Source organism: Falco biarmicus, chromosome 8, assembly GCF_023638135.1.
Source record: "Falco biarmicus isolate bFalBia1 chromosome 8, bFalBia1.pri, whole genome shotgun sequence".
In the NCBI taxonomy this organism is placed as follows: Eukaryota; Metazoa; Chordata; class Aves; order Falconiformes; family Falconidae; genus Falco; species Falco biarmicus.
In genome coordinates this window covers 10,121,062-10,141,555 of record NC_079295.1, presented here as the reverse complement: position 1 = coordinate 10,141,555, position 20,494 = coordinate 10,121,062, and the positions used below count along the sequence as shown (strand labels likewise).

Sequence of the window (20,494 nt, the reverse complement as noted above, 5' to 3'; positions counted from 1 at the left end):
AATTGTTTTCCCACAAGTCAAAAGGAAAAGGGAAAGAGTTCTATTTAACACTGCAATTACGACTTATGTTGAATCTCACTGACACTTTCTCTGACAGTTATTTTACCAAGATAGTTTTCATTTGCTTTTTTGGAAGAACGCTATATTCAGTTTTCACTATAAGCAAGGAAATGTATGTGGAAAAGGGTGGCAACTAATGCAGAAATTCTGGGAAGAGGCTGAGTAGAGACAAGGCATAGGAAGCAACTGAGCAGGATTTGCGAATCAGAGGTTTTGACACTAATATTTGCCTTCTACAAGAGAGAAAGCCAGTAATAAGATTGGAGTATATACAGATGTAGCTATAAATAGGCAAGCAGAAGCTAAGGCAAGGAAATCTCTGCAGTGCGGGTCTTTTTAAAAGCGTGTGGGAAAAGTAACCCAAAGACTAAAAGCAGACCTTGATCCCCTTCTTTCACAGCACCATCTGCACCCCAGGTGTTGGTACTTAAAACTCACTTTGTACCATGTCAATTCCCCCTTCTGGCATTTGTTACTACAGAGCTGCAATTGCATAGGTCTGCCCTGCCTGAAGGGGCACCATGAATTTTGTTCCAAAGTTTTTGCTGCAATGCTGGGAGAACCACAGCTACAGGTACACAACTAACGGGGCCAGGCTGTCCCACACTTCTTATCATCAGGTACCACCTCTTAAGCCAAAGCCATGATTTACCTGCACTCTTATTAGGAGCAGCTATGCACCACTTCTCAGCTGATGGAGTAACAGGGAAGGAGGAGATCATCAAGGGCCATCTAATGACCAAAACTAATCACCTAAATAATGTGAGCTTTTCAAAGGCCAAACTACCCCAGTAGGCCTCAAGTTTCTGCACAGCTTGCTACCAATACCCCAGCTATTTTTATTTTAGGTTATGGGATTTTTGTTTTTTGGTTTTGTTGGGGGTTTTTTGGTGTGGGGTTTGTTTGTTTGGGTTTTTTTTGGGGGGTGGGGGTGTCTTTTTTTGTTGTTTTGGGTTGGTTGGTTTTTTTGGGGGATCCACCCCAGCCAAGCATTTCAAGATGACCGCTAACACTTTCCCTAGATCAGGGTATTGCAATCCCCAGAAAAGACTAATATACAGACTGGTATCCCGTTCTTGCCCTTCACCAAATCTGCAATATATAAAAAAATTGGGGCCTGGAGGGGGGAAGATGAGTTTAATCCATGATATACAGAAAGTTCTGCACTCTTAAGTAGTGGCAAGTCAAGAAATTCCTGTTACTCCACAGCATTTCTTAAAAAAAGGTGAGAATATTAAGTTAAGCTTTAAATACAACAAAGATAAACTTAATCCCATTTTTTTAACCATCGAGGAACACTGAAAAACACAATAACTTTAATCTTTACTCTTTAGTTGAGAGAAAATATCAAGAGACTGCTCAGTAGCAAGAAATCCAGCAAGCAAAAACTGAAAACTCAAAATTCACCCAAAAAATGCTAAGAATCACTGGTTTTCCAACAGTCAAGTAAATTAACACATCAGAGATCAATTTCATGCATTACGTTCACAACTTAGATGTCCCAGCAAAATGTTATCTTTCAAAGCAATTAAAGAATTCTAACAGCAGCATATTCTTTACGGTTGCAAGGTAACAAACATGCATCAAATCTGAAGAGTTCCTCAGAGGCAGCTAAGACAGTGCTCATCATTAGATATTTTTCTACAGAGGGAAGACACATTTATCTGTAATGAGCGAGATCTGAACTTATCATTTCAAGTTAAGTTTGCAAACATGTACAGCAAGGGTTTGACATTTCAAGAGTACTCCTTTAAAGCAGTAAGCATAGCTAATAATTTGTGTGGGCACTAGGCAGTATCACAGCTTTTCAGAGGAGTTATGTGAACATTGATTTGACAACATTGCTGCAGTTTTATCAAAGGAAATATTGCTGGTGTGGACACCAGTACTGACAGCATCCACAGACTGAAATCCAGGTCTAAGTCAAAATTAGAAAAAGTGGTGTTTTGCTGTTTACAGAAGACAAATATTGTCATCATTTCAGCTGTAAATGGAACCTGCTCCCTGCAACCAGTACCTAGCATTGAGTGGCAGAAAGGGAGGGGAAGCTGTCAGGCCCATTGTACTGTGTAATGACTGGACAGGTGCTGACAATTGCAGTTATAAGAGACATGTTAAAGTTGTTTGTAGCAAGGAGAACGTGCCTTTTGTCCTCTTAGAGGCTCTTCAGTCAGCACATTGTGAATATTTACTTTAAAAAAGTGGAAAACTACATTTCAAGAAGCTGATCCTTAGCAGACACATTAAAGTCCCTCCTGCAAGCAGGACCATCATCTGACAGTGATCCAAGAGTTAAAGAGGTACAGTTAATGCACTGACTAATTCTAAAAAAGATGGTGGAATTACTCACATTTAAAAGCTAATAGATGTTGGAGCTGGTAGGGGCAAGTCCCAGCCATAAAATATCTACATACCTTACATCTTCCCTCCACAAATAAGCAAACAGAAGACACTACACCTATTAGCACGGAATTGCAAATTCAAACATGCTTCATAAATTTGTGCTTTGACCAATATTGAAATCAGCTTTGTACATTTAGTCCCTTGAGTTTACTTGATCTAGCAATACCAGCATAAAATCACCAGTGCTAAATATGGAGTCATAACCATACCAGATGCTACAAGGAGGGGCCCTCACAGCTTGTCACAGCAGTCTGCAGCAACAGTGGAGTGGAAATGTAACAGGAGATACTACTTGCTCAGAAACAGAGAACAGGACAAACACCAGGTAGAAAAATGCCAACATTAACAATTCACAGGGAAGTGTTTATTTTTAAATCTCATTATCAATGAAGGATTACAACCAGCTTCTGAAGAGGCAGAAACTTCTGCAGAATGTAAAACTATCCGTTTGGAAGAAACAAAGCAAAGGACATTTTAAGCTCGTAACAAAGCTTATGTATAGTGACAACACAGTAATGCAATGAATGGGTTTGCTCTTCCTCTGCTACAGCTTAAGGGAACTCTGGAAACCATAGAAGCCAGAAAGGCATTGGGGCCATCTGTTGGCAGATCTAGAAGACAGCATTGGCTTACACAGAGAAGGGTATTTACACAGCTTTACAAACACATCCCTCCCAATGAAAATTTAGTTCCTGCAGGCACAGATGTAATGAGCCCAGAAAACCACCCTCACTTGGCTTAAGCAAGGTTTTTTATATTGTTTTGGTTTTTTTTTCCCCAAGTCAACTGTCATGCTTTTAATGCAGACAGATGGTTAAGAAGAACTCATGTCCTGCTTTACAGGGGGTTTATTCCGGTTTACCTTTTACTATTTCCATTAACCACAGATATTTTCCACCTAAAAAATCACATTCAAATGAAATTAATGAGAATGTATTCTACCAGTTCAAAAGACAGAGATCCAAAGAATTAGGGCAGTACAGGAAGATGAAGTTAAAACCCTGTACCACTTCAACCAAATACTTGTCCCTTTATTTGCAAAGGTAACCAAGTGACTTCAACCTTTACATCAAAACAAATGAACAAAAAACCCCTTTTCAACCCAAATACATTCCTTGTTTAAGTTATAGCAGGGGAGAGGAAAACCAGACTATTACAACTCATAAGTGGTCAAAGAGGGGAAATGTGAATTACAGAGTGCTTATAGCAATGGTGAATGCTCCAACCTCCAACAAACTCTTTCCAGGAACCAGTGAGTTTCTCACCTCAAATTTCTCCAAATTAATTCCCTACCCAGCAGGCTATTTATTAACTAACAAGCATACAAGTAGTTATGCTTAACAAAAAGAAAACATTCACAAAGTTAAGTTTAACCCACCTCAGAAACAAGAGAAGCGACAACCAAGCATTATTGAAAGAGACATGGCAACTTGTTTCTAAGCTTTCAAATTGGCACTTGGGAAGATTGATTGCTGTGACTCACAGCCAGTTTTCATATTCTTAAGTTCTGCATTTGAAACCACTACACTTTTGTATTTGTCTTAAGGTACCTGCTGGATACTACTCAATCAGGAGGACGCTTACCATTCCTGCACCACTTGGCTTTAACATTAGTGTCAAACTGCAACTTCAAAGCAGGCTCAGGTACTACACCCTGCATTTGAGTCATCCTGCTAGTTTCTGTCAGCAGACCTCGTTTCTCTAATGAAGTGGGTATTATATGCACAGCTAGGTCACCTGCCACACAAAATCCAAGGTCTGGACAAAAAGACCTTGGACCAAGAGATGTATTCGTTCACTGTAAAGCAGCTGGCAGGAACAATGCTGTCCATCCACTGCCTTTTGCTGAGGGGAGGCTGGGAGCATCTGACTACACAGCAGCATAACTCCTCTCTTGTACCTAAAGGCTCAAGGGGAAAGGCAGGAGGGGAGGTGTTCCTCCCATGTACATGTGTGACCCAACACTCAACCATGATACATACCCATCCGGTACCAAAAGCGAGGAACTGAACAGCTGACTAGGTCAGACACCTGAAAAACGATCTAAAAAAATATCTGATGTTTGCCATTGCATGTTCACAAAACCACAAAAATCTTCTTTCACTCTCCTTTTCTAAGGTGTCATTAACTGTTAACAAAGCAATAAAGAGGAAGAACGGTCTCACAGGCTTGAAAGGAATTATCTATTATTAGTGTTAAGTATAATGAATATGAGGAGTCCAGCACAGCAGGCTAGCCACGGGTGAAGCCTTTACAAAGGCTCTCCTGGTCAGCTGTCAAAGCTAAAGGGTCCCTGAGCAGGAGGCAGGCAAACCTGGTCCAAATGCTCCTTCTCTCTTTCTCCCGAACAAGTAGATGCTCTGCATAGATGTCATTTCTTCTTTCCTCAGAATGGGAAAAACTCTCCAATTGCTTCCAACACAAAACATAGAAAAAATCAAAACCTTCTCCCAGCTGCCTCCCATGCACTCCTTTGTAACAGCATGGCTGTTGCCATGGTCCTCCACTGTCCTGTTGCATTGCAGTTTGCACTAGAAAACTTCCTAGAATCCACAGCAGCAGCGATTCCGCCCTGTCAACTCCCACATCATCTCCCTTGGCAATGCAGAATAAACACAGGCAGAACCAAGACCTGAAGTATTGTACCAAGAAACCATGATTCTTTCCTCTCCACGGTAGATTTAAGACTCTGTATTAACTAGTTAATTCCTAAGTGGAAGGCCTGTTGATTGGGCAATTTCCCACCAGTTTAGAATATTAGGAGTGCAATAGGTCACATTTTGTATTTTAACTAATTGGAAGTTTTACCTCCAATGACTACAGAGGAAGATAAACACGACTGCTGTTTGCTATGGGAAGAGCCACATTTATTTTAATTTATTAGTTTAACTCAGCATTAAGTTCATCCACACTAGAACCCTTCTCGAGGACTGTTTTGATTTCAGCAAGTTAATAACTACTAGTAGTAAATGAAGACAATCCCTCAGAATCATTTGAAACAGCACAATACACTTAATTTTAATGCCTGATAATGTTGTTTATTATCTCTTTAAATAAGAAAAAAGGGAGAACCCAATTAGCTTTAATTAAATTCAGGGTATTAGATCCTAAGAACTAATGAAAAGAATACAGATTTATTTTTTATAATTAATGAAGTCCCAGAGAATTAGACTTTGTTTCACTTTGGGGGGAGGGTGGCAGCTACAAGTCTGTTTCCCATTACACACATGGAAAAACATTACTGGCTGTGGAAAGAACAAGAGAAAAATCACCTGTAAAACAAAACTGGAAGAAAAACACTTCTTCCAGCAACCAAAAAAATGACAGGGCTATTTGGAAAAAAGCCACAGTGAGAATATACATACAGCATAAAGCCTAGTACTTTCAAGACCAGTTTCTTTGAGAAAAAGCATTTATCAGTTCCATAGCAGGGTTCCCACAAGAGCTATGTAGAAACATACTGGTTGCGTGAGATACTTGCATGCAAAAAAAAAAAGTTTTCTTGCAATTGCCACACCCCCCTAGCAAATTCATGACAATTAATCACTACTACTTCTTGTTCACTGCAAGTAAAATGTTACCAAACCCCATGACCAATAAATAGTTCTGTAGAAAACCCAAGTCCTCACATCATGCTGGCTTGAGCAACTTAGTCTTAATCCACTTTGACATGGACTAGTAACTGTGCCTACACTTCCTGACTACCAGGCATGCAGCAACTTCTTAGGAATATCATAATGTACCCACGATTAAGCTATGTAAGAAAGAAGAACACAAATGAAAGGAGATCATCTGTGTAACCTCCTTCTACAGAAGAGGAGCTGAGCTTGAGACAGTAAAACAACTTTCTCAGTTGCGCTGGAAATCCAGTAGCTGGAAACAAAGATATGTGCAAGTAAGCTACAACTGAAAGACCACTCTCCTTGCCTTATTTTAGTTACATTTAACAGAGAGCAATAACTTCGGGATCACCCTGAAGCCCTACCTAGTTCAACAAGCCTTTACTAACAAGTACCTCAATGCAAATGGAATCGACGGATTAAAATATAGCAGAACTAATGAGGAACAGAAGCAACTTCCCATTTTAGCTCAATAATTATAAACATTAAAAGATGACACCAAAATGAAAAAAGCATTCATGTGTATGCCCACCCCACCGCCTACACTACAGCTGGACGCCAGCTTTTCAGCCCACTGAAATAGTCCCATCCCTTTCCCAGAGAGGGCTGTACCAACGCCAACAAGCAGTGCCAGCTACACCACTAAACTTGGTTAATCAAAGCTCCTTTTTGTCTATAGCATGACCTGTTTAATTTTTACTCATTTATCTTCAAAATACTTTGCAATGAAAACCCACCTTACTAATGTATTACTGTTTATTCCAAGTCTCACAATAAGCTGCAGAGATGCTCTGTTTTCTTAAAATAATTGTGTTCCAAAGAAGTATCAGACACACTGCTGGAAACAATACCTTTGCAAAAACTTCAAGGTAGATCAGGTTTTTTTAGAACCAATCACTCACAACAGTATTCCTTATAAATTCCCAGAAAATCATGGAAGGATAATTTGTAAACAGTGCTTTAATAAAGAGGAATATACAGGACTTATGATGAAGTAACAAGACACCTATCCTTTAAAGCTCTTGAGTCCTATGAGGACAATGTTCTATCTTCTCCTCCCCAATTCCATATTAATGGCATCAAGTATGAGTTTTGAACTCAGCTCAGCTGCCACTTTCATTTAAAAAGGTCTCATGCAGCAGGAGTGGCTTATTAGAATGCCTTTGAAAGAGGACACAGTTATTTATCAAGAACAGCCTTTGTCTCAACAAATAGAAGTGCTGTATAAATGTCAGTATGCTTACAGGTAAATCAATTCTTCCAGTATAGGCAGTTTATTAACCACGCAGTATTCTGTATTATGATTCAGCACAAAGTACATTTAAATCGCCAGACTACAAACTCTTTGAAATGACCTTTCAGAAGACAGCTGCCATATTAGTGCATCCGATTAGTTTAACGGTAAGCATTCAACTTTCCCTGCCTGCAGCTTTTACGTAGTTGCAAAGAGCAAAGTCATGAAGTTCTACCACAGCAGGAACTGGCTAAGATAGTAACTTCACAGCAAAATAAGTGACAGCTGTCATTCCAAGAATAACATTGATCCTACATAAAAGTGAAGTCCATCCCAACTCTGTCTAACTCTCACTGTTTCTGAGAACAGCCTGATCAGAGCATAGCGCTCAGCATGGGAATCACACGGTGCAGCATGTCGTTCCTCTTGAGCCAACACTTGCATCAGGTAGAGGATCTCAAAAACTATAGAAACAGTTAACTTCAATTAAAGTTACATAGAGTTATCTTTACATAGATAGTTCAGATCTTTCCCTGGCTGAGTTACCAGGTAAAGTTAAATTGATCAGGATCACCTGAGGTCTGAAATACTTAGCTAAACTCTTTGACAACAAATCACAGAGACAGCTTTCTGGCACACAAAGCCAAAACATTTGAATGTTTATCACTTTCTAGAACTCATAGGTATGACTGACACCGCAGTACACTGAGTTTCTCAAGTATAATCATTTTGATCATTCCAATAGTAATTTCTTACAAAATTAAGAGAATTGGGTTGGAAACTCCCCAATAAACCTACAAGAAGAAAAGACCACAAAGTGAGATTTCCTCCCTTCCTACCTCCACCTCCCAAACAGGATGTACTGAAGTCATTGGTTTCCAGGGTACTTTTAATGTAACTTCTCTTTTTAAGCCTCTAGTTAAGTTGAATTAGAAGACGATGGTCCTACCTTGATGGAAGCAACATGCAGCAAAGTCTCTCCTCTGTAATTTCTTTTGGCAATTGTGTTACCACCAGGGGACTTCAACACAGAAGGGCTGGGTGGTATTCCTAATCGATTACAAGTCTTAGAAGTAGATGGGGTAGAGGGAGACTTTGGAAGTGAAGGACTATTTATTGCTTTAAAGACTGCAGAGCTTCTTGTCTTCATTACGGTGTCAGTGGGTTTCGATACAGAGTAAGAAATCTGAACTGGTGCCTTGCATTCAGTTGCTGGGGAGACAGAGCAGTCCTGAGGTAACTCCTCTAAGCAATCTGCCTGCCTGTCTGACTTCCCAATAATGCTCATCTCTGTTCTCTGTCTTTTAGACCGAGAAGTAATCCGAAGCCTGGATTGCTCCCTTCCACGTTTTAAAGGCGTAGTTTCATTTTCTATTGACAGTGATGTCTCTGTAGCATATTTTTTTTCCTTGTCTGCTTCTGCAGAGCACATGACCTCACAGTTATCTTTCTTCTCTAAGGATTTTACCTGTGGCGACATTTCCACATTTTCTGTATTTTTGCTGGAGTCAGCTTCCTTTACAGACTCCTGCTGAAGTGTCTCTCCAGAGCTATTTGGTTCTGGAGTACATGAGACAATTGGCTGACTGCAGATGGTTACACATCTTCCCTTGGGAGTCTTCTCAACTCCTTTCTGCTCAGCCTTCTCTAAGCTCCACGCTTTGTTTATGTCTGCTAGACGTTTCTTTTTCATCTTCTTACTCTGTCTCTGCACTGGCTTTTTTGTTGGCTTGGAGGGCTTTTCAGGAGAAGAGGAAGGACAGAAATCATAAGCCGAGGATGTGTCTTGACTAAGGATGCTACTTGTAGTCTGAGGCTGACTCTTGTTCAGGACACATCGGATCTTCCTACTTCTTGGGCTGAACCACATTTTTATCTGTTCCTTCTTACTCTTTTTTTCAACGTCTGGGTCACTTTGTGTAGACGCATCTTTTGTTGAATCTAAGTGCATATGGGAAGAGCAAAAATATAGAGTACTCTTCAGCAGAACAACACAAAAAAAATTAATCAGAATAACAACTGTAATAACTGATCAAGTGTTACCTAAATACAACCTATTTGTGCCTTCATTTCTTCTGAAAACACACATGTAATGGCTTGAGAACAACTGGCACGGTCACATGCCAGTCGAGTTCAGGGATCTCGGTGCAACTAAAGCTACCTACTAGGCAAGTGAGCATCCTGGTAGAGAAATTTCCTCAACAGTTGAGGCTCACAGCGTAAACCATGCACAGATTTCTGACCAGGTTAGAGAAAGGAGAGAAGCTGGTACTCCCACTGAGTTTTCCTTGGAAATAGGTTTAACAAAGTCTGCGCATACACAAAAGAGCAAAGAAACAATTTTCTAAAAAGGTATTACAGTTCATCTGAAGATGAGCAGGAAGAATAATCACAAGCAAGCAAAAATAACATCCTTATAACAATGTTGAACACTCCTGAGAAACTTTGATTCCACAGATATAGCAGAGGAATCTGAGGAATACATAGAAAATGTGTAAGTAATTGTGTCCTGTCATTTGATCCTTTACCCGCTGGGGTAAAGTAATTCCAAGGAATCTAAACATTTTGATGCTCTCAAGCATTCCTTTAAAATTACGCAGTGGAGCAATTTTGTAAGTCACATCGTACAGCACATTACAAATCAATAACCAAGATGACGGAGGAATATCCTGTACTCCCAATGCATGAATTAACAGTTGAGAATGAGGGCTATAAATGGTGTCCTCCGTGGCTTAAGAATAAATTAAGGAGCATAAAGTGACCTCTAAGTTACACACCAATTTAATTTGGCAACAACTCTTAAAATGCAAAGGAATAACAGATTTTTTTTGTATTATTATTATCTTTTCTTTTTTTTTTTTTCTTTTACAGATTCTCTTGAAAACCTAAGTTATTTTAGGTTACTTGGATAAGTCCTCCAAAGTGAACATACAGCTCATTTTTTCTGTTGCCTCCAACCTCAGGGACTACCATTTGCAAAAGTCTTTGTGATTTATAGTAATCAATCACAAAATTTTGCCTAGTAAGATGAGTATTATGATTATTATTTTTAAACAGAACTAAGATACAAGATCAGTAGTTTTTTAAAAAAACATTCTTGAAATACTATACAGTCTTGGTTATGAAAAGACACAGACAGTGCAACAATGTATTGCTTTCACCTTTACTTCGGTGCTTTAACTTTCTATAGACAATTTGTTTTCTCCATACTTTCTATTTTTGGTGTTAGTTAACTATAGCCTGTTTCCCACAGCAAGCTGTGATAAACTCAACAGATAGCACACAAACTAGTCCCAGTCTCTTAACCACAAAAAAACAACCCACCACCCTGAAACTTCACTTAAAACAGAACTGTATAGCTAGTAATTCAACACCAAAATAGACAATTAGGTTTCTTTTAAAGCAATATCTCAAGGTTAAATGTTTTTCTTAATCTTGATTTAAATTACCCTATTTAGCCCTTGAATTAAAATATGCTAGACATTACGATATTTAGCTAGAGAAGTATGTAAGGCATTAGACCAAAACTGTCTTTAAGAATACAGCCTGAGGTTAGTTAATCAATCATTTAGGTAGCCCAAGATAATAATCAAGTACAGAAATGCAGCTATTTGCTTTTCCTGTAGGGCTGGGCTTGGTGCTAACAGGAAAAAAACCCACTGAGGTTGAGACTGAAATCTTGTAACTAGCTAGCCTTCAGAAAGATATCATATCCAATTTCATTCTAACAATAAGGTCTAAAAAAGGAGCTTGATTGCAAACAGATGCAAAATAAAACAGTTACTATTTGTCTTGCCTTCACTATTTACACAACTAGCAGATTTCTTTCTAAAATATTTACCTTGCTAGAACTATCAGTCATCTCCAAGTAAAGAGCAAGAATAAAATTAGCTTGCAAAAGTAATTTGTGTGACAACTTTGTGATGGCCAGAATTCTTTTTGATGTGTACAGCACAATAAGACTTCAAAGTCCAAGCAACAAATTAAATCAAATACACTGTCCTTCAGAACTATGATCTAAAGCAGCATAACGCAATTAAGTATTTACATGGGAAGCTATGGATGTACCACTTCTGGCAGCAAGAAAGCTTGTGAAAAGTCAACCACAAGGGTTTTAAAACCGATCTGTACATTACTGGTTGCTCACCAGTGACTTACTAGTCAGATAATTGAAAACCTGCTAAAAATACACCAAATAGTTTTCCAGGATTATTTTTCCTCATATACAACTACTTCAGGTGTAAAAAGAGGATGTTGCATAGAACACGGAGGTACTTGTGGAACATGATTACAAGGCCATGCATACAGTGAAAGAGATCTGTCACACGGAGGCCAGCTGTGCACACCCAGGACACATCCATAGCCTACTGGAGAAGAAACTGCAATGTCTGCCAGGGCGAGTGCTGTGTTTCAGATATTCTTCAATAACTTCATCCTTTGGAATGCTCTGTAGCCAATATCAGCTTTACCTGATCAGTTCTGCATAGCATCTGCAAAAAATGTTACTCTTAGACTCTGCTGCCCCTTTCCACCATTTTCAAAGTGTACGAGGTAGGGAGCAGAAGTAATAAGGACAAATGGCCAATCTACCCTCCCTGACAACCTAGTTTTTTGCTGGACCCAGAGCTATGAGCGGGAGAAGACACACAATGCTAAGAAGCTGAAAGGAAGTTCTTATGGTCTAATGTGTAAACGTTAATTTATATTAAGAGGGTATTATCTGACAGCTAAGTGCATTTGCTTAAACTACCTTCAGAGAAAATTGCTTATCGAAAAATCGATCCAAAGGAATTCTTTGCTGTCTCCAAGTTGGAAGCCAGAGCCTGAAAAAAATACTACGTATGATTGAGATTTAATTGTCTTTTTAATACATAAGACTTTCTCCCGAAGTCTTTGGAGATGCATTGAGACAAGGTAAATCAGTAAAGCATGCCATAGTAATTCTAAGTTTTAAGCACTTGCAATAGTGTAAAGAGTATCCACAACAGTATTAGAATCAGCTGATAAGGCAGTAAATCTACTCTCCATTACCTATTAAATGTAACATTCATATACATAATGTATTGACTGATTTCTTTGTAAATTAGACTTATTTGCACACAAGTACAAGTTTCTGAATGCTAACATTTAACGGAGCTGAATTTCTTAAGTGTTAAAAGGGTTGAGAGTAGACAAAAATATTAGTAGATACACAGTGCCTTGCAACTGGAGCGCTACATCTCCGAGTTCTGCTGTAGTGCAATAACAGGCTAGAGCAGCAAAAAAAAGGAGCAATTAGAAAATGTGGTTTAGCTATCATTAATCTGCATCAAAGGAATATAATGATGCACATTGTGTGCCTTTCAAATTATTCTCTATTATGGGTTTCAGAACAGAAGTTGAGAAATCTCTTTGACAAACTAGTCCCTTATTAAAAATCAAAGGGAAGTGCTTTGGTACCATCTGTGCAACATTAGTGCCTTCACTGAAGAATGATTATTTTGCAAGTTAAGTATTCAGCGGGGTATGGGGGGTGGGGGGGGTGGAGGGGAGAAATTCCAGCTATTCAAAACTCATCTTTAGCTATTATGAAAAATGTCATAGCATCCATGAAATGCAATGTAATCTGTTACAACAGGAGTTCAACATCTTTCCCTCCACATCAGTAAATGTGAGACTAAGTTATGACACTATAAAGGCTAATCAAAAGTCAATCTCTCCTGCAGCCTACCAGCACCAACGTGATCTTAGGAAGATTTGTCCAAAAAGGTCTAGCTCCATATGAGAAGGGAGGAGGAAGGCTTCGTTTGACTGTGTTAGAGTAAAGCAGATCATGTTACAAACAATAAAGTAAAATCATCTATAAATGGTTGCCATGAAAATTTATGACAATCTCTTCTTTTTAAAAGAACATAACAGAAAAATCTGCTGAAGTATTTAGAAATTCACTTTCAAAATGATTACTGTAAATCAACCTTTTTTAATTTTACAAGTTCTACAAGTTTTTAATTCAACAAGTTCTTACTAATTACCCACCTATGAAGCCTATCATCCCACCAACTCCAATTCTCAAGATGTCTTGAACTCCGCAACATTAGAGCTACTGATTTTGAGGTGCAGACATCCCACCTATGAAGCTTGCTAGCCAGATAGCTTCCCCTTACCCTCGTAAAGATACGATGCCTGGCAGTGAAAAGGTCAGACAGCTCTCCTCACCTTGCCACAGACTAAAGATATAACAGCTCAAAGAAGTGAATTCATTTTGAGACTTAGCATTTGCTACCTACAGTTTGCATTTTCTAGCCAGTTTCAGGTTCATAATTTGCCAATTCCCCTTCAGTTGCTCCAGTACTATTCTGTAGTGTCATTTGCTGCGATTCCCTTTAAGTTAAAAAGGGAAGCATTAGCTGTTCTGTGTAGTCTTTCCTGAATTACTTGCTGCTGCTTCTTAGAACGCACATGCTGTTTGGCAAAAAGCTGTTCTCAACCCAATGGAGTACAAAGTGAGATCCCTCTCATATCTACTGTGGAACATCAGGGTACAGGGATTTTTACGCTTGAAACATTCAACACATGAGTTTAACCATATCTTTTTCAGCCGCAGTAGTTCTGTGGGTTTTTTCAAGACAAGACACACAACTTACCGCATTCACTAGGTTTGTCATAGATTAAAAAATGCATAGTATGATGCTTTTGCATTTTCAGTGTCAACAAGGACCTCAAACAGGCCACAACTGTCTCAAGGCATACAAAACAAATACGTAAAAGAGATATATAAAAAAATATACGGCAATATTCCTTTTTTCAACTGCCTCTCATCCTTTCCTCCACAGAAAGATTGATTTTTCTGTCCATTTCCTTTACCGGAACATAAAATACAATTTCTGACCTTCTAACAAAAAAGAAAATATTGTTGACAGGAACACGTCAGAAGTACAGTGCCATAAGAATGTGGAAGCAGCCCCTTAACAAGAGAGGCCATGATTCTCTAAATCCAAACATATTTCATTTTCTATAAAGTTCAAGACATATCTATGGGACATGACAATTTTCCAGAGACCGAAACATCCTAAAGGTTCTGCTCTCAAGATTCATAGAGCTACAGCATTCTGTAATTTGCCATAGCACAACACGTAATTGGCTGTTATTAAAGCATGCTCACTTATGTATCCAAATCATTCCTGACCGTGAACTACTACCAACTCAGGAGGTTCTTCCCTTAACCTCAGTATGAAGCATCCAAAAGGCCATTAATCCTTAGTACGCTGCAAAGACTTCACAGCGATGGAAAGTAAATCTCCAGCATCAGTTCATAAGTTTAGCTCCAAATAAAACACTCTTGTAAACTTCAGTTTTGTGTCTGCCTTTAAGTCAGAACAAGGAACAATAAGAATCCCATCTTGTTCTGCTGTTTAGCCACCCCACGCAAACTTTATTTTAGAAGAATTATGGGATTAAATATATTATTCAACTTCTAGTACAGTTAATCATCAGACCAATTTTTAAGAGTTAATCCATCTGCAAGAGTTCTCCAAAACATCTAAGCCGCATCAATGATACTACCATGTTGTATTTTAAATGGTTTGTTTATAGCATCACAAATACCTCCTCTCAGATTCTCTTGCAACTATGTTTTAGAAACCTTCACCACTTAAAACGTTACCTTCAAATCCTATTTAAGCTATCATCTGTATTTTCTATGCTTCAGAAGATTTAACCACCATGGAATTTTATATCTATATAAAATGTATTCCATTACAGTTGGACATAGGCTTCCAGCCTCCTCACTTAAATGCATTTTGATGTCAATAAAAAGCTACCCCCAAAACATGAAGGTGCTGATGGGATTAAACTTCTAAAAAGAAATCTTTAATTTAGATAAACATATTAGGAAGCAACAACGAAGGAAGAATTACCTTTTCTGTATCTGACAGCTAAATGAATGTTTTCTAAAACTTAGCAATACATAAAATGCTCTTCTCTGAGCTTGCAGAACAGACATACATTCACCTACGCTTATTTCACTTCATTTTTTTCTACTTTGACAATCAGCCTAAAATTTGATAGAGAGATGAATTCCCAGTATACAATCTCTGCAATCTTCTAGCACAGTCAGCAATGACAAAATTCCATTGTAGCAGACTAGCTGATTGTTAGGGACCAGAAAATAAATGAGTTAAGACTTGCCTCCTTCCCCTTTTAGGCAAGGGACACAATTTTTTTCCAGAAACCCTAAACTAAAAATTACATGGACTGCATGCATGCCTTGGTGCACAAACACACAAGAGCCAAAAGAATATATGCATTAATCTTTTAACAGGGCCCCCCTAAAGAAGTGTACACTGCAGAACATTACACATTTGTGCTCCCCTAAGAGCACAAGATATGACAACTTGTGCCCCTGGTTTGCGCAACTGCTACGTGACTTGGGAATCTCACTTTTGTCTAATTTTGGAAGACAGATTCTAATGAATTATGGACTAACCTGCTCATGCAGATTTTTTAGTAAAACAGATTCAAAGAATGAGCAATCCATACAGACAGTTCTCTTCAAATCAAATTTTCCAAACATGATTCAGAACAACCTTTCAGAATCTTAAACAGGGCTGCACTACTCGTTCGCTATAAAGCCTGTGAAATGAAACCGAGCGGTCTGGCCTCAACACTGTCAGAGACCCAGGTTTGCTCTTACCTGAGGTGTCCACACCCAGCAGATGCTGCAGTTTGCTGCAAAGCTGAATCATGTTATCTAGTTGCCGGTGTATCTGTACATCTTGCACCCAGGCTGGCATGTGGCACACTGGGCATTCTGTGCCAACACAGTCACCCAGGCAAGATCTGGAAGTCAAACGTAAAAATCCATTACCCAGCATGTTATCTACTGTACTCATTATCAACCTTTTCACAGCCAAATGCTCAGCAGGAATCTCTTATTTTAGCATTGACAAACCACTACTGTAAAGCCCATGCGAGTTAAGTGACAAATGCAGGAGAGGGTATATTTATCATGAAAAGTGACAAGCCATAATTAAGAAAGCTAAGTCCAGAGCCTTGTCAGAACACTGTCATGAAAGACATGTTATCTTGTGACTCCCATAAAAATCACAAGCTGATCCAAATTTTCAAGGTATGCTAAAGCACTGCTGCTGTTTGTCACCAGTTAACAATTAGGATCGAACAGTTAAAACTACACATTCTTTTACATCTCAGCTATAGGTAGGGCTATTCTTCTGCAGTCTTAAGTTTTTAAAGAAGTTACAGACAGCCCATCGTAAACTATCATTTCCATTTTTTCCTACTTAACGTTTTCTTGACATCGTGAAGTTTCACATCTGAAGACTTTTCCATAAGAAGTCTCTTGAGGATCTGCAGGTGTTCAGAGTATTCCATCACTTCTCACTTTCAGAGGATTTATATCAGGAGATGATCAAGATGGGGTGGGGGGACAGATTTACTCAGTAAATGTCATTTAACCCTTGTAGCTTCTTAGTAATACTACTCTCCCCATGAGAGCCTAAAATCTTTTATTCATTTGATTAGTCCAGTGATTTCATTAGCCTTATGATTTGCCATCTGAAGTGCAACATTCAAGGGTCATTGTTACTTCTCAACTCCAGCCTGTCCTATTAAATACGTTATAATTTCACATACCCAAGACCACATTAATTTCAAAAGTCTCCGTTACTTTACCACCATATAGCAAGCACAAGTCTAGCCAAAGGTATAAAATTAAATGTGAGCAGATCATGTTAAACATTCAGAGGAAGAGAACGCAAGTAACATCAAGGCACTGCTACCTGAAGATGATGATCAAAGTCAAAGCATCTAGATTCTAAACATATAGTCAGCTTGGAAGCTGACAGTCATACACCCCAAAAGTAGTAACGTCACAGTTAACAATACCAGAATTATAACTACCACCACTTTCCTTAAGTGGAGTTATTTTCAGTTCTGTTCTCTGCACTGGCATCCCTCCCTCAAGCACCACACAAGTATCATCACGCCTTCAGTTAATTCCAAGACAGGAAATGTGGTATGTAAAAATTGCTGCTAGGTGTGTTTTGTGCTTTAAACAGCCTGCTCTGAACTCGCGGTTGAGACACTGCCATGATCAGGAGACTGAAGTACAATTCTTGGCTCTGACATATTCTAGAAGACATTGACAAATCACTTGGAGCAAAGATAAGAACCAGCCAGGCCTGGTTCTCTAGCAAAGTCGGCCTCAGGTCTCCAATGTCCATAAAAGGCAGTGCAAAGAAAATGCAGAATGACTTTTATACCATGACATTTCCTAATTACTTCTAGCTGTTGGTTTTTTATAGTTAATGGATAATGACTGTAACTAACTTAGTAGAGTTACTAAGAAAAAAAACGCAGAAACTGATGTTAATATCCCTGCCTATAACACCCATGCTGAGGGAGAACCAGTTACATTACGTGTGACCTAATTATTGCATTCGTTAGTTTGACATACTTCAATTCATATATCAGAAGCCAGCTCCAGCCATTCACCCCACTCCTTCCAGGGCAATGTCTGTCTTTAGCAATGGATCAGCATCACTTCACGTCAGAATGCTGCAGACTCAATCCATGCCCTACCAAACTTACTTCAACAAATTAATATAAAATTTCCTTAGGTTCATTTAAAAAACCAGCTGCTATCCAAGATTTAGTCATCAAAGGACACATTAAATTGATGACTAAAAGGTCAGGCATATGAACGAGGAAAGATCAAGTATAACAATAACTTGGATAATAGCAAATAAACTTTTTCTGGCATAAGAAATAGCTGCTAATGAGTACTTTAAACTCCTCCTAGCTACTGCTTCCAGCATATCCTCTGATGTCTTGAAAATTTTTCTTTAATAATACCTCAGGAAACAGTGGGTGTTTAAAATGATCACCTAGAAGAAAACAGGGTTATCCACAATAAAACTACAAGGCCTTAGATACCCAACAACTAAACAGTTTTTACCAAGACATCCGTACACTATCCTTCAGCAATCCACACTATACCTGAGGAAAAGAAAAACATTTTATAAGATAGATAGGAACATACTTATAACCTGGACAAGCTTCTGGGTGTCATTTTACCAGGTACTCTGTAGACAGGTAGTAAACATGGAGCAAACAACAAAAAATTCCTTCAGACGGCATAATCTTCTACAGCAATTAACGGCCAAAGCTGGGAAAGAACCCACATGTCTGGGTAGAAGTAATTTGTGACTCTTAACACATCCATACTGGGGGAAAGAAACGCTGAGGGCATCTGTCCCATAATCAGTTACTCCTTAAAAAGCAAGAAAAACTTTTTCTAGTATTTTACTCTTCAACAAGCCTTCAACACTTTAAGTTCCCATTAGTAAGGTACAGCTGAAGACAGGGAGTGAATATATAGCCATGAGGGAGAGAGGGTTTTCCTCTGCTTTTCCTGACAATGACTACAGTATTAACAAGAGATGGAATATCTAGACTGGCTTACAAGCCAAGCTTAGAAAGCATCTATCCTCTCCACCGTAGCAAGTAATGGACAGCTCATATCTGTGCTGTGCAGAGAAACTGCCAAGATATATGACTGACCGTTTAACTCTCAGTGTTTGCTTTTGCATGCCGTGATAAACAATGACATACAGGACAGCCAGAAGGCTCTACCTGTCTACCACCTTCCCCAGATTCTGGGACACCAGTATTTCAGACTCTGCCTGTACCACAATGCAGTGAGTTGTGCTAAGACAGGCCAAGCGACTACCACCTCCTCGGAACTGCCTTGTTAGCAGGATGTTTTTAACTTAATTCAGTTTTTTTTAAACACCCAGATTACTTGACAAACTAGAAGTAGAGGTACTCATGCTAGCCCAACATGTTCAGATGGACATGAATACAGGAACAGTCACAGCAGCAGATCTGAAGGAACAAAGCCATTAAACAGCAGAAGGCCAAAGCAGTGACAAGCAGCACCCAATCCCCCCAGGCAGAGCAAAAACCCCTTGGAAGCGGGAAGCATCTTTACAGGCTGCTCTTTTTTGTTTATTTTGAAGGGAAGACGGAGCTGGAGATGACAACAAGACGGCAAGCCATTTCCACCTTCTACCTCACTAGGAGTGCGGCCCCCCCCTCCACGAGACTGCCTGCTCCCTTCGCACCTGGCCAGCACCCAGAAGCCTAAAGCAGCACGCAGAAAGCTTGGCTTTCGCTCTGGCAAGCCAGGCGCGGTGAGTCCTAGAGCGGTGAGGCGGGCCACAAGGGAACCGCAGCTCCCACCTTCCTCTCCCACCCAGCCCTCCAGCCAGAAAGCCCCCGGGGCGCCCACCTCCCCAGGGCGCCAGCCCCCTCTCCAACGCATGGCAGCCAGGAGGGCGGCCCGGCCGAGGCCTCGGGGCGCTCTGCAAAGCGCCGGCGGCCGGGGGAGGGAGGCGGGGGGGCCGAGCCCCGCGCCCCGCCGTACTTACAGGCAGAAGACGTGCCCGCACTGCCCCAGGGACACGGGCTGCCGCAGGACGCCGGCGCTGTGGGCAGAGGAAGGAAAAACGCGGCAGTGTTAACACACGCAGCCTTAAGAGCACGGCGGCGGCGGCGGCCCCGCTCGCCTGCGGCAGCCGGGACGCAACGGCAAGGAAGGGAGGGGGAAGCACGTTACCAGCGGGAGCAGCTCAGCGCCCTCTCCAGCTGCCCCAGCGCGGCCAGGGTGCGGGCCCAGGGGGGCCCGGGCGGCGCCATGGGGGCAGCGGTGCGGGGCTGGCCCTCCGGGGCCAGCCGGTTGCCCGAGCGGCCGCGCAGCACCTCCCTCATCGCTCGGTACCGGCGCCGCCGCCGCTCCAAATCCCCCGCCCGCCACCACTGCGCACGCGCCGCAGGCTGCGCGCCCGCCAGCACGCATGCGCGCCCCGGGAACCGCGCGTCCCGCCCCGAGGCCGCCGCGCTTCCCGCGCTTGGGGGGCGGGCGGGGCCAGGGGAGGGGCGGGTCCTCTCCTCAGAGGGTGTCTGAGGGAAGTGGCGGGGTGGCTGGCAGCCGACCTGGGAGGCAGGGTTGATACGTCAGTAGCAGCCAAATTGATCAAATACCTAAACCCGGATGTGTCTATATACGGCTTTCCAGTATCTGTTTATCTATAACAGACATACTTAATGCAGCATAAACACCTGCTACGCAAACAAGGCCTGAAACGGGTGGGCAGGCGCGGCGGCGTTATGGTGCTGA

General features: G+C 40.7%; 1 protein-coding gene across 2 annotated transcripts in view; it reads right to left on the bottom strand.

Moving 5' to 3' along the window:
* BARD1 (BRCA1 associated RING domain 1) overlaps positions 1-20,140 on the bottom strand; it is a 44,755-nt gene extending 24,615 nt beyond the window's left edge. Inside the window, exons 1-4 of one of the 2 annotated variants that reach the window (XM_056349448.1) lie at positions 19,934-20,140; positions 19,746-19,802; positions 15,989-16,134; positions 8,267-9,258 (exon numbers count right to left, since the gene is read on the bottom strand). In XM_056349448.1, the coding sequence (XP_056205423.1) occupies positions 8,267-9,258; positions 15,989-16,134; positions 19,746-19,802; positions 19,934-20,085 (1,347 nt within the window). In that variant the 5' untranslated portion in view covers positions 20,086-20,140. The remainder of the gene's footprint in view (positions 1-8,266; positions 9,259-15,988; positions 16,135-19,745; positions 19,803-19,933) is intronic. The other variant, XM_056349449.1, reaches the window with a different exon arrangement.
* Between the last annotated feature and the right edge of the window lie 354 nt (positions 20,141-20,494).